Below are 15826 nucleotides of genomic sequence, written 5' to 3' on the forward strand. Positions count from 1 at the left end.
ATCCATCATACCTGACCTTTCAAATGTTGGAGAGTCAGGAGGCCCCCATACATCCTTATATTGTCACCCGAACCCACTGCCACTTAGTATGGAAACCTTACAGGGGTAGTGCACCACTGACTTATTTTTAGTTTTTAAATCAAGCACCAAATGACAGTTATATAATTTTGTCACGTGGAGCTATTACCTTGCTGACATCCACGGTGTCGGGGTTATCCTGCCCCAGTCTGTAACTCTAAATATCTTTAACCCGTAGACGACCCTGGGTCCTGTTCCCTGGAGTCTAATGGGGGGATCGCAACCCCCCCCCCCCCTTGCAATATTGTCGCGGTGGAGTGATCTCCGTTTCCTCACCCGACCAGGGTCTGTGCCGCAATGTTGCTTATCCTGGCCTGGCACTCGACTGCTTTAGGCTGTAGCTGCCGAAAGCAATCGAGTGCCAATCTCATTGATCTATGCAGTATAAGTATACTGCATAGATCTCAATGAGAGTTCAGTCTACTTAAAGAAGTCCTCCAGGAGATTAAGTGCTAGTGCAATACTCCCTACTTCGCTGTATAAAGTCTGGGTGTTTGAACGCCCACTGATGTCTAGAACAAGCGAGGAAAAGTGCATGGCTGTGCACTGCTTCTCCCCGCTCTCTGCGTGAGACAGGAGACTGGCCCATAGACTTTCTGTTAAAGTGTGTTGCCTAGTGTGCAGACAGAGTAGAGTGAATAAAAAGATTAGTTGGGTTCTGAGCACCCAGACCCGGTCCAATCAAAAATTTGACATGTTAGAAGTTTTTTTTTTTTTCATCAAATGACCGTGCCCATTTAAGACCACAATTTTAGATACCAGTCTAAAACTGATGTTTGTTTTAGTCTTCTAAATGAAGTTTCTTTAACATGGGCATAAAATACAGATTGTTTATCTCTCTATGTGGATATTGGGGGAAATTTACTGTACTTCTTTTTTTTTTTTTTTTTTTCCATAGCACATCTGGTGGACAAACTTTATAAGTAGGGTTCTCAGTCAGATCCAGCTTTACATGGCCTTTATAATGCTGGGATAGTTGATGTTGCTTTAACTTTTGACACATCTGGAGTAAATACTTGAGGTTTTTCCCACAGATTAAGAGTGCTACCATTTTTGCATAGTGAATGAAGTGAAAGAAACATCAGATGAGTTGGGCACAAAAATTGGGGAAGTTAAACTCGCATAGCAAATTTGTCCCATTCTTCTTAAATAAGCTGGAAGACCAAATAAAAATTAAGCAATAGACAAAATATGCATCTATTTTATTATGCTATTCCCTATTATGTATACATTGCAAAATTATAAAATAAGGCTAACAAAAAAACAAGGCAGTGGGTCAAGCAGGAAATTTACACATATAATAGCTTTACTTACAGAAAATGAAGTTGAATCATATTAACTTGAAAAATATTTAAAGAGAATTCTTTAATTCAGTCCACACTGTTATATCACTGAATTGTCCTTAATACTTATCCCAGATGTGGCCTCTTGTGGGTTATCACTGCTCATAGCTGGAGGCTCATTTGATGTGCCAGGTTGTGGCTCTTTACTGTCTGCAGCTTTTTCAAGCTCTGCTTCCACTTCCAATTCAAACTTCTTCTTGGGTTCAGGGGTCTCTTCAGACCACCTCCCCACTCTCCGAACTCCCTTTGCTACTTTGGGGGCATTTCGACATGGATTATGGTCATAGATAACAAGCTTCAGTCCTGTCATATGAACCAGACTTGGGAAAAACCTTATACCATTCCGATCAACATCAATAATGTCGAGGAAAGGCATTTTTAGTAAAACTGGTGGGAATTCTGTGAGTAGACTCCCTGACATCCAAATGCTGCGCAATTCTGTAAGATTTTTCAGCTCCTCAGGAAGAAGACGTATTGGATTGCAGCCTATATGAAGTGTCTTTAGGAGGGTCAGTTCACAGACGACAACAGGCAAATGTGTTAAGTAATTTGATTCAATCCAAAGTGTGTGCAAGTTCTTGAGATAACAAAGCTCCGGTGGAAGGTCTTTAATCTGATTATTTCCAAGGTATAATATACATAGCTGCTTTAGGCTGCAAATAACTAGCGGAAGGGCCTTAAAGTTGTTGAAGTCCAAGGCAAGGATCTGGAGGTTCTGTAGTAGTTCAAGCTCTGGAGGAAGGTTGTTTAAATTGTTGTCACTCAAGTACAGCTTGACGAGTTCTGTAAATGCACATACCCTTAGTGGAAACCTCCTTAGCTGCATACTGCTCAAATCAACCATCTTATCAATAGGCATTTCTTCCAAGTCTCCTAGAAGGTATTTTTGGCAGTTATTAGATGGGATGAAAGCAATAATTCCTCTGATTGTATTGCCCATCTTCTATGCATTTACATAAGCTTCATGCTCTGAGCCTTCTGTTCCCTCTTGGACATCATTTTATGGAGTATGCAGAGTGGCATTTCCGTTGTTCCATTACAGGACATTGCTTACATGGAAACTGTGATTAAACACAAGAGTTACTGATAACTGAAGGAGCGTCTGGTGATGAGAAGGACACAAGTGCCTTTAAACAAAATTTCTTCCTGGTCTACAAACAGCAGCGGTAACATACCATATCAAACTCTGTGAATGGACTGTTTCTGCTAGAAGCGTATGAAAAAGCAGAGAAGGAAATAAAACATGATGTGCTGTGCAGGTTGTTATTTATGGAGGTTTCCACATCCTGATAGTGGATGTTTAAAGTCTGGATTTTTAAACTCTGATAAATCTCTGATAAACATTCCTACAAAAGTCCAGATGTAACCTGGTATTATTTAGAATACATGTCAAGATGAAAAAAAAGGTTTATGGCTAATGGGCAAATAATTAATGTCTCTGCAGAATTACGTTAACTAATTCACACTGACACCCTTAAGTGCAAGTGCACCCTCAAGTAAAAGTCCAAAGTTGTGCAGGTACAGAAGACATTAGTAACTTCAAAAGACCCCTCTCCCCATTCTAGTGTCTCACACGTTCCATCATAAAAAATAAGTACCTGCCAAAATATTTGTATGTCACTATAGCTTTAGATATCTATTTCTATGAAAAACAATATTTTTAGAGGGTTCCATAAACTCCCTAAACACAATAAATTATAATTTTGCATATCAGAAGCTTTGGTTTTAAAATACCTTTTAAATGAGGGTAATTGACATTTGTAATTGACGTTTGTAAAAAGGCATATTGGTGATCACTAAAGGGTTATGGTGCCCATATATCTTCAAAAGCTGCCAGCAGGACTCTCCCCCTATTCTCTTCTGATTCACAAGTTCCTATTTAAACTCCTCTGTTACCCTTCCAAACCCCTATGGCCACATAGGGGTCTGGGAGTCCCAGCCGACGGCCACAGTGAGCTTCCTGGTGCGTGTGCTGCCCGGGAATCACAGGGGGGCCATCTACTAAAGGGGGGGGGGGCAACACGGGGGGCATGTATAAAGGGGATAATACAGAGGGGCGATCTATAAGGGGGCCATACAAGGGGGCCATCTACTAAAGGGGAGGCAACACGGGGGACATGTATAAAGGGGATAATACAGAGGGGCCATCTACAAGGGGGGCAACATACAGGGGCCATCTATAAGGGGGGGGGGCAACATAGGGGGCCTAAAAATGGGTCATCTATAAGGGGATCAACACAGGGGGCATCTAAAAGGGGAAAACACGGGAGGGGGGCATCTATAAAAGAGGTAATACAGGGGGCATCAATAAGGGGGATAATATAGGTTGCCATTTATAAGGGGGATAACACAGTGGTGCCATCTATAAGGGGGGGCTACAGAGAGGAGGGCCATATACTATAAGGAATCCACAGAGGGTGTCATCTTCTATTGAGGACTGCACAGAGGGGGAGCTCTCTAGGAGATGCACACAGGGCCATCTATAAGGATGCTACACAGAGGGGGGCATATACAATAAAGGGGATCACATAGTGGCAGGGCTGCCCACAAACTGAAAAAGGGGTGTAAAGGGGCCAATACAGATGTGCAGTTTGTATAGAGATGAGGATGGTGCCAGAGTGTTGCGCCTAATATGTCTGTCTGGCAGATTCTGTGGACTCGTGGCTCGGAGAAGTTCTCATAATGGCCCAGGATAGATGGAGAAGAAGATGAAAAGGGAAGAACTGCGATCAGAGAGGATGTCCCCTGTGAGTCACCTGATATAACTGCACTGTAATGTATATGGTGTATACAACCTGTGTAGAGCTGGGGCTACCTCTAGATTACTGTATGAGGTGATAGTGATCTGTGTATTCAGTAGCAGTGGTGGTGTTAGTCAGTATGCAGTGGTATTAGTCAGTACGTGGTGGTGTTAGTATGTGGTGGTGTTAGTCATTATGTGGTGGTTTTAGTCATTATGTGGTGGTAATATTTGTTACTTTTATCTGGTACTATGTTGGATTTGGTCAGTAACAATATGGTGTTGATGGTTGTGGTGTGGCGGTAATATTTCCTTCCTATATACTGGTATTATTGGTCTCTATAAAGGATTTGGTCAGTAACAGTACGGTGGTAATATGTATGGTAATAATCTATATCATAAAAATCAAAGTCTGTCTGTCTGTCTGTCTGTCCTTCTGTCTGTCTGTCCTCTATAGACTTCCAAACGCCTGAACCGTTTGACCCCAAATTTGGCACACAGATACATTGGCTGCCCGGGAAGGTTATTGCGAAGGTCCCGTCCCCGCCAGATGTACAGCAGGGGAGGGGGAGGGGAAAGAGAGGGGCCCCATAGAGATGAATGGGAAAATCTCCTCACTGCAAACACAGGTGATATAATTAGCTGCAGCAGACACGGCAGTTGGAGCCTTAGCAACCAATAGGATTACTGCTTTCATTTTCACAGGGAGCAATGGTTGCTAGGGCAGCTGCCTCACAACATCCACAGTAATAACTGGTAGACCCCCCTACTCCATCTATACAGTACATGTATATACAGGACCCCCTACTCCATCTATACAGTACATGTATATACAGGGCCCCCTACTCCATCTATACAGTACATGTATATACAGGGCCCCCTACTCCATCTATACAGTACATGTATATACAGGGCCCCCTACTCCATCTATACAGTACATGTATATACAGGACCCCCTACTCCAACTATACAGTACATGTATATACAGGGCCCCTACTCCATCTATACAGTATATGTATACAGGGCCCCCTACTCCATCTATACAGTATATGTATACAGGGCCCCCTACTCCATCTATACAGTACATGTATATACAGGACCCCCTACTCCATCTATACAGTACATGTATATACAGGACCCCCTACTCCATCCATACAGTACATGTATATACAGGACCCCCTACTCCATCTATACAGTACATGTATATACAGGACCCCCTACTCCATCTATACAGTACATGTATATACAGGACCCCCTACTCCATCTATACAGTACATGTATATACAGGACCCCCTACTCCATCTATACAGTACATGTATATACAGGGCCCCCTACTCCATCTATACAGTACATGTATATACAGGACCCCCTACTCCATCTATACAGTACATGTATATACAGGAGCCCCTACTCCATCTATACAGTACATGTATATACAGGAGCCCCTACTCCATCTATACAGTACATGTATATACAGGAGCCCCTACTCCATCTATACAGTACATGTATATACAGGAGCCCCTACTCCATCTATACATTACATGTATATACAGGAGCCCCTACTCCATCTATACAGTACATGTATATACAGGACCCCCTACTCCATCTATACAGTACATGTATATACAGGACCCCCTACTCCATCTATACAGTACATATATATACAGGGCCCCCTACTCCATCTATACAGTACATATATATACAGGAGCCCCTACTCCATCTATACAGTACATGCATATACAGGACCCCCTACTCCATCTATACAGTACATGCATATACAGGACCCCCTACTCCATCTATACAGTACATGTATATACAGGAGCCCCTACTCCATCTATACAGTACATGTATATACAGGACCCCCTACTCCAACTATACATTACATGTATATACAGGAGCCCCTACTCCATCCATACAGTACATGTATATACAGGACCCCCTACTCCATCTATACAGTACATGTATATACAGGACCCCCTACTCCATCTATACAGTACATGTATATACAGGACCCCCTACTCCATCTATACAGAACATGTATATACAGGGCCCCCTACTCCATCTATACAGTACATGTATATACAGAACCCCCTACTCCATCTATACAGTACATGTATATACAGGACCCCCTACTCCATCTATACAGTACATGTATATACAGGGCCCCCTACTCCATCTATACAGTACATGTATATACAGGACCCCCTACTCCAACTATACATTACATGTATATACAGGGCACTACAGGTATACCAAACTGTGACTGGGTAACACTGCCACACCAGACCTGACCAATACCGCCATACTGTGACTGGATAACACTGTCATATCAGACCTGACCAATACCGCCATACTGTGAATGGATAACACTGCCACACCAGACCTGTCCAATACCGCCATACTGTGCTGGATAACACTGTCATACCAGACCTGACCAATACCGCCATACTGTGACTGGATAACACTGTCATATCAGACCTGACCAATACCGGCAAACTGTGACTGGGTAACACTGCCACACCAGACCTGACCAATACCGCCATACTGTGACTGGATAACACCATCATATCAGACCTGACCAATACTGCCATACTGTGACTGGATAACACCGCTATACCAGACCTGACCAATACCACCATACCGTGACTGGATAACACCGCCACACCAGACCTGACCAATACCGCCATACTGTGACTGGATAACACCGCCATACCAGACATGACCAATACCGACACACTGTGACTGAATAACACTGCCATACGGGTAAATACAACCCTGCAGGTATACAGGACACTACAGGTATACATGACCCCAAAACTATACACTACAGGTGCACGGGACCTCCACAAAACTATATACTACAGGTATACAGGACCCCAAACTTTACACTACAGGTATAAAGGACCCCAAAATTATACACTACAGGTATACAGGACCTCCACCAACTATATACTTCAGGTATACAGGACCTCCACCAACTATATATTACAGGTATACAGGACCCCAAACTATACACTACAGGTATACAGGAACTCCACCAACTATATACTACAGGTATATAGGACCTCAAACTATACACTACAGGTATACAGGACCTCAAAACTATACACTACAGGTATACAGGACCTACACCAACTCTATAATACAGGTATACAGCACCTTCACCAACTCTATACTACAAGTATACAGGACCCCAAATATACTACAGGTATACAGGAACTCCACCAGCTATATACTACAGGTATATAGGACTATACAAACTATACACTACAGGTATACAGGACCTCCACCAACTTTATACTATAGTTATGCAGGACCCTCAAACTATTCACTACAGGTATACAGGACCCCCGAACTATATACTACAGGTATACAAGACCTCCACCAATTATACACTACAGGTATCCAGGACCCTCAAACTATAAACTACAGGTATACAAGACCTCCACCAACTATACATTACAGGTATACAGCACCAACTATATACTACAGGTATATAGGACCCAACTATACAGCACCAACTATACTACAGGTATATAGGACCCCAAACTATACACTACAGGTATACAGGACCTCCACCAACTCTATACTATAGTTATACAGGACCCTGAAACTATTCACTACAGGTATACAGGACCCCCCAAACTATACACTACAGGTATACAGGAACTCCACCAACTATATACTACAGGTATATAGGACCTCAAACTATACACTACAGGTATACAGGACCTCAAAACTATACACTACAGGTATACAGGACCTACACCAACTCTATAATACAGGTATACATCACCTTCACCAACTCTATACTATAAGTATACAGGACCCCTAATATACTACAGGTATACAGGAACTCCACCAGCTATATACTACAGGTATATAGGACCCCAAACTATACACTACAGGTATACAGGACCTCCACCAACTCTATACTATAGTTATACAGGACCCTGAAACTATTCACTACAGGTATACAGGACCCCCGAACTATATACTACAGGTATACAAGACCTCCACCAATTATACACTACAGGTATCCAGGACCCTCAAACTATAAACTAAAGGTATACAAGACCTCCACCAACTATGCATTACAGGTATACAGCACCAACTATATACTACAGGTATACAGGACCCCGAACTATACAGTACAGGTATATAGGACCTTCTCCAACTGTACACTGCAGGTATACAGGACCTCCCTCAACTATACACTACAGGTATACAGCCCCCCCAACTACACACTACAGGTATACAGGACCCCCCCAACTATACACTATAGGTATACAGCCCCCCAACTATGCACTACAGATATGCGAGACCCCTAAAAACTATACATTGTGGGTATACAGAACCCCTCCAACTATGGACTACAGGTATACACTAATTCCACTGATTAACTCAGATGAAACAATACCTTTAGCTTGGCCTCCTGGGCACCTTAGAACAAATCTAATTAACACACTGACACTTTATACCCGGGCAGCGCCGGGTACATTTTCTAGTATTTCCTATATACTGGTATTATTGGTAACATCGGTCTTGGTATATATATATATATATATATATATATATATATATATATGTATGTATGTATGTACAACAATAGCATTGCTTGGTCGAGGAAGGGGGGGGGCCCAAGTAGACCTCTTGCACCAGGGCCCAAGAGACATTAGCTATGCCCCTGGCTGTACTTTACATTGTAGCCAATGTGAAGTACCTAACGTTGCCCGCAATTCAGTTGTTGATAGATAATGTTCCTGCAGCCAATATAGTAGTATCAGCTGCAGGAACATAGCCTAACATAGCACAGCGTTAACATAGCCTAAGGGTAAAGCAGAAGGGATGTTTTTACAGTGTTAAACTACTGCTCCCAGTAGTGGTAAGGGTATGCTGGGAATTGTTGTTTCACCCATCATCAATGCAGAACTTATATGCTACTACAGTACTACTGCTACTGGGAAACAAAATACACAGTGATATTGCACCACACACTATATGACCCTGCCATACATTTCTTTTTATCAGTTTCCCTATAAATGAGTAGGTATTTAAATACACTGGCCCCCTTTGCCTCAATATAATAATAATGTACCACCATATGTATAAATGCTCCCTGTTTCCCCTTACAGTAATTTTGCCCCTTGTGCTTCCATATTGTAATAATGTACTCTGTGCAGCCATATAGTAATAATGTCCCTTTGCCCTCCTATATAGTGATAATGCCCCCTGTGCCCCTTTCATAGAGTAATAATGTTCTTCTGTAATAATGCCACTGTATTAATAATGTCCCCCTGTGACCAGACAGCAAAACAATTTAACTAATACTTACCTAGTTCAGGCTCCCACAATAAACAGGTTCTCCATCCCTTCAGCTGGAAGTGCCTCCATCCTGGAAGTGAGCGGCAGAGCAGGGTACTGCTCCCTGCTTGGTTATTCTACGTGAATGCATTTGGATGCGCTTACAATTGTTTTACAGTCAACTAACTGATGCGGAGATCCCGCATCTACCCAGTTAGGCAAAGCAGCTGTTATATTAACAACCTCCCTGACCCAGAGCAAACTGGCTGGATCCCACCTTAAATAGTAGCATGTGGTGACTGTGCCCACATTGTGAGATCCATTTATATTGGGGCTACAAATTTCCTCCTATCTTAGGGTTCCTGTAGATATGGGAGGATTTTCAAAGATGGGCATACTCAGGAGCTGAGCTTGTATCATAGATGGTAAGTACCAGCTGGTAAAGGCAGATGTTCGCCATTTACCCCTTAAATGCCACAAAGTAATGCAGTGACAGATAAGGCGCAGTTGAAAATTCCTCATTTTCAAATAAAGATATGTAAAAAAAATCTGGTATTGTATTGTAACTATTAAAATATAACAATACTGTAATATGCATGGTGAACAGTGTAATAAAGAAAGGTAAAAATAAATAAAATTAGAATTGCCTGTGTCCACAAGCCCGAAATCCACTGTGCCCTTAAGGGGTTAAGTCAATTTTTCTGGATGGCATATTATCTGTCTGGAGAACAGCAAATGAGTAAAACAAGAGAATTAATCATTATCAGAAATCAGCAATGGTAAAGGTCAGGGTGCCCCTTGGATCATTCTAAGTGAAAAAAGTACAAATCAGATTGATAACTTCAGAACTGAGGTAATATTTTATGTCACTTTACACCCTTAGTTTAATAAATAATATCTGTAACTTGCAGTTATTTACTGTGGAAAGTATCTTATAGTAAGTAAGTGAATTCTCATATTAAGAATTCAATCTAACCAAAGGTAAACTGCAGTTGCTTTTTGTCTGAAGTTCAATGGTTGTCTGGTAAGGGCAAATAGAAATAGGTATTCCCCATGATAAAAATATTTAGCCCCTGAGTTTATAAACTCATTTGAGAATTTAGAGGTTATTTAATAGCTAGTACTAAAGTGATACAAATGTATTGTTAACTACTAGAGATGAGCAGTAGGTAATAATAACAAAGAAAAGCGCTTCATTATCTCGGCAATTTGCTTTGTAACACAGTGCTGCTCCTTCCCAGGTGCTGGGAAAAGCTGGATCCAATCCTGGGAAACTGGGAGAAGTTTTCCAGGACTGGATCCAGCTTTTCCCGGCACTCAGAGAGGAGTTGCAGTGAGTTAAAATGCAGCCAGCAGCTAAGGAGATTACCAAGATAATGAAGCTATTTGCTACGTTATTACTTGCTCATCTCTATTTATTACTAACAAATGAGAAAACTCACAATAATAGCAATTTGTATTATTTGGAAACAATAGTTTTTAGCTGCAAAGACATTTTCAACATGATCCAAGGCATTAAAGTTTGCAATACAAAAGCTTATTTATTATTTTGTGCCCATTTAACACAGTACCTTAGGTACCTATTGAAGTGAATGGAGCTTAATTGCAAACCGCACCTGAACTGGATACTGGAGTCATGTTGTCTCTGAAAGAAAGTGGCCATGTTTTTGTAGCACTGGATAACCCCTTTAAAGTGACTGTACCACCAGGCCCAGACTCAAGCACTGGAGGCGAGCCGCCCCATCTTAGTGGGAGGAAACCTCTGCCCCTCTATGATAGGGTTCCATTGATTCTAATGGAGTCACGTCATGGAGGGGCTGGGGTTTTTTCCCACTGGGGGTGGGTCGGCCCGCCTTCAGTGCTTCAGCCTGGGCCTGGTGGTACAGTCAGTGGCGTAGCTACAGGGGTCGCAACGGTCGCAGTTGCGACCCGGCCCGCCAGCCAGGGGGGCCCGGCTGGGCCCCCCATGCCACCTTGCTGTGTCCCCGAAGCTGCTTGCAGTGGCGTAGCTACCACGGTCGCCGCCGCGACCGGGCCGCTACCAAGGGGGGGCCCGCGAGGCCCCCCCTTGCCACTGCACTGCTCCCCTCCCACTCCCTCTTGTGACCGCAAGCAATGTTTTGCCTGCGATCACAAGAGGCAGGCTGGGACGGGGCCGGCTGACGTGCGGGGCTGGGAGCATCAGGTAGGCAAAAAGACAGGTCCCGCGAAGCTCCGCCCCCTCCGCGGGAAGCCCCTCCCCCGCCGCGAGAAGCCTAGAGGAACCATTCAGGTGAGTAAAGATTTTTTTGTTTTAAAGGACATGATGGGGGTGTAGAGGTATGATGATGGAACAAGAGGATGATGGGGGTGTAGTGGTATGATGAAGGAACAAGAGGATGATGGGGGTGTAGTGGTATGAGGATGGAACAAGAGGATGATGGGGGTGTAGTGGTATAAGGATGGAACAAGAGGATGATGGGGGTGTAGTGGTATGAGGATGGAACAAGAGGATGATGGGGGTGTAGTGGTATGATGAAGGAACAAGAGAATGATGGGGGGTGTAGTGGTATGATGAAGGAACAAGAGAATGATGGGGGGGGTGTAGTGGTATGATGATGGGGGTGTAGTTGTATGATCATGGAACAAGAGGATGATGAGGGGTGTAGTTGTATGATCATGGAACAAGAGGATGATGAGGGGTGTAGTGGTATGATGAGGATGGAACAAGAGGATGATGGGGGTGTAGTGGTATGATGAAGGAACAAGAGAATGATGGGGGGTGTAGTGGTATGATGAAGGAACAAGAGGATGATGGGGGTGTAGTGGTATGATGAAGGAACAAGAGGATGATGGGGGTGTAGTTGTATGATGATGAAACAAGAGGATGATGGGGGTGTAGTTGTATGATGCTGGAACAAGAGGATGATGAGGGTGTAGTGGTATGATGATGGGGGTGTAGTTGTATGATCATGGAACAAGAGGATGATGAGGGGTGTAGTTGTATGATGATGGGGGTGTAGTGGTATGATGATGAAACAAGAGGATGATGGGGGGTGTAGTGGTATGATGATGAAACAAGAGGATGATGGGGGTGTAGTAGTATGATGATGAAACAAGAGGATGATGGGGGGGTAGTGGTATGATGATGGAACAAGAGGATGATGGAGGGTGTAGTGGTATGATGATGATGGAACAAGAGGATGATGGGGGTGTAGTGGTATGATGATGATGGAACAAGAGGATGATGGGGGGTGTAGTGGTGTGATGATGAAACAAGAGGATGATGGAGGGTGTAGTGGTATGATGATGATGGAACAAGAGGATGATGAGGGGTGTAGTGGTATGATGATGATGGAACAAGAGGATGATGGGGGGTGTAGTGGTATGATGATGAAGGAACAAGAGGATGATGAAGGGTGTAGTGTGATGATGATGAAACAAGAGGATGATGGGGGGTGTAGTGGTATGATGATGAAACAGGAGGATGATGGGGGTGTAGTGGTATGATGATGAAACAAGAGGATGATGGGGGTGTAGTGGTATGATGATGATGGAACAAGAGGATGATGGGGGGTGTAGTGGTATGATGATGATGGAACAAGAGGATGATGAGGATGTAGTGGTATGATTATGATGGAACAAGAGGATGATGAGGGGTGTAGTGGTATGATGATGATGGAACAAGGGGATGATGGGGGGTGTAGTGGTATGATGATGAAGGAACAAGAGGATGATGAAGGGTGTAGTGGTATGATGATGGAGGGCAGGAGGATGAAAGGGGTAGTAGTATGGTGATGAAGGGGCAGGAGGAGGGGACAACATGGGGGGCATCTGTAAGGGGGATAAAATGGGGGGCCATCTATATGGGGGATAACATGGGGGGCATCTATATGGGGGAAACATTGGGGGGCCATCTATAAGGTGGACTACATGGGGGGTGTATACAATAGGGCATGCACAGAGGGCATGTACTATAAGGGGATCACATAGTGTCAGGGCTAGCTACTAAATGAGGGTGTAAAGGGGCCAATACAGATGTGCAGTGTGTGTATAGAGATGAGGATGGTGTCAGTGTGAGGAGACTAATATGTCTGTCTGGCAGATTCTGTGGATTCGTGGCTCAGACGTTCTCATAATGGCCCAGGGCAGATGGAGAAGAAGATGAAAAGGGAAGAACTCCGATCAGAGAAGACATCCCCTGTGAGTCACTTGATATAACTGCACTGTAATGTATATGGTGTATAGAGCCTGTGTGGAGCTGCATCCACCTCTATATGACTGGATGAGGTGATATTGGTCTATGTACAGAGGATTATATTCAGTAGCAGTGGTGGTGTTAGTCAGTATGTGGTGGTATTAGTCAGTAGCAGCAGTGGTGTTAGTCAGTATGTGGTGGTATTAGTCAGTAGCAGCAGTGGTGTTAGTCAGTATGTGGTGGTATTATTTGTTGTTATCTGGTACTGTGTTTTATTGGATTTAGTATACTGGGTTTGGTCAGTAACAATATGGTGGTGATGGTTGTGGTGTGGCAGTAATATTTCCCCTTGTGTACTGGTAATATGGGTCTCAGTAAACAGGATTTCTTTAGTAACAGTATGGCGGTAATATGTACGGTGATAATATTTCCTGTATACTGGTATTATTGGTAATATCAGTCTTGAGATATATATCTACCAATAGCATCGAGAAAGGGGGGGGGGCCCAAGTTGACCTCTTGCACCAGGGCCCAAGAGACATTAGCTACGCCCCTGGCTACAGTCACTTTAATGAACATTCCTAGAAGCTCTTATTTACTAGATAATCAACTTGTGTAAAAGAGCCAGCCTTGAGCCGATGACTTATGTTTTGTGCAGTCAGTAAGATCATCATCAGCCACTAGGGATGAGACAATTTACAGTACTATTAAAGTGAAGCGCTTCACTAATCTTAGGTGTTGGCTTGTCAGCCGGCTGCCTTTGAGCTCCGTGCCGCTTTGCTACGGGTGCCTGGAAAAGCTGGTTCCTGAGCTGAGTCCTGGGAGAAGTTTTGGGGGCTGATAGCAATTCAACAACTGTAAAGGTTTTGCAAACGAGGTACTCTCTATGTATATATATATTTATTTATTTAATAATTTCCTCTGGTCTGGATTCTATCATGTATTAGGAAGAGCCCGGCACTCACCAAGTAGATTATGCTTCTTTATTGTAGTATAGAAAACATATGGTACAAGGACGCGTTTTGGCCAAGCATGGCCTTCATCAGCTTAGGGGTGTACACCCCTAAGCTGATGAAGGCCATGCTTGGCCGAAATGCGTCCTTGTACCATATGTTTGCTACACTACAATAAAGAAGCATAATCTACTTGGTGAGTGCCGGGCTCTTCCTAATATCTGAACAGTTTTCTCACCTCGAGCACCACCGCCACGGAAGTGCTGTCTTCTACATATTTCTACTGGATGCTATCATGGGCATATCATTGCCTCAGGTCCACATAACAGAACCCAGAGTAGAGGTTATTAGGTACAACTATAGCTGAACATTCCTCTGCTCTGGGAACCCAACAATCTAAAGGTTCCTGCTTGGGGGGCAGGGGAGGTTGTACAAATATGTCTGAGCCTTTGGTTTGGATGCAGGTGTTGGGACCAGCTTGTGTCAGGTCCAGATAATAGCACCAACAGTTGAAGTTCCCTGATATACAAGCCTCTGGTCTCCGATGCTATTGGCTTCAGGCTGCCTTAAGACTGCATCTTTTTCTGTGAAAAACGGCATGGCGTTTTTTCTTTTTCCAAAAACACCTGCAATGTTAACTAGGAGTCAATGGCAGTTTGTGATTTCCCTTTCAAACATGGGGCTTTTGTTTGTGGTGTTTTTTTCTCCTCTCTAGCATTTTTTCAGCTCTGTGGCAGTTTTAGAAAAATGCAGCAGGCTGGAGGTTTGGCTTTTTTTTCAGCAAACTGACACGTTTTTCTCCCATAGATTTCAATGGAAGTCTTCAGCTCCAATCAAAAAATGCCATAGCCTATGCAAATGGCGCTTTTTAGTGGCGCTTTTCAGGGAGAAAAATGTCACAATTTGGTCCCAGGGGGCTCACTTAACCCCCTGTGGAGCAGACTGTGGTCCAGGGGATGACAGTCTGTTCCACAGGGGATTAAAAAAAACCTGTGCTCTGTTCTGGGGGAGGGGGGGGGGTGTCTGAAGACTTTCCGAATGCATCTCTGTATAAATGAGCACTCTTAAAGGTGTTATCCAGTGCTACAAAAACATGGCCACTTTTTCCCCTACTGTTGTCTCCAGTTCAGGTGTGGTTTGCAATTAAGCTCCATTTACTTCAATGGAACTGAATTTCAAAACCCCACCCAAACTGGAGACAACATTTGGGGAAAAGTGGCCATGTTTTTGT

General features: G+C 43.5%; 1 protein-coding gene across 1 annotated transcript; it reads right to left on the minus strand.

Moving 5' to 3' along the window:
* Positions 1-1277: 1277 nt before the first annotated feature.
* Positions 1278-2633, minus strand: LRRC10 (leucine rich repeat containing 10). Its single transcript, XM_069955880.1, has one exon. The coding sequence runs from the start codon at positions 2359-2361 to the stop codon at positions 1462-1464; it is 900 nt and encodes a 299-aa protein (XP_069811981.1). The 5' UTR covers positions 2362-2633; the 3' UTR covers positions 1278-1461.
* Between the last annotated feature and the right edge of the window lie 13193 nt (positions 2634-15826).

The sequence above is a fragment of the Dendropsophus ebraccatus genome, chromosome 1 (genome assembly GCF_027789765.1).
Source record: "Dendropsophus ebraccatus isolate aDenEbr1 chromosome 1, aDenEbr1.pat, whole genome shotgun sequence".
NCBI lineage: Eukaryota > Metazoa > Chordata > Amphibia > Anura > Hylidae > Dendropsophus > Dendropsophus ebraccatus.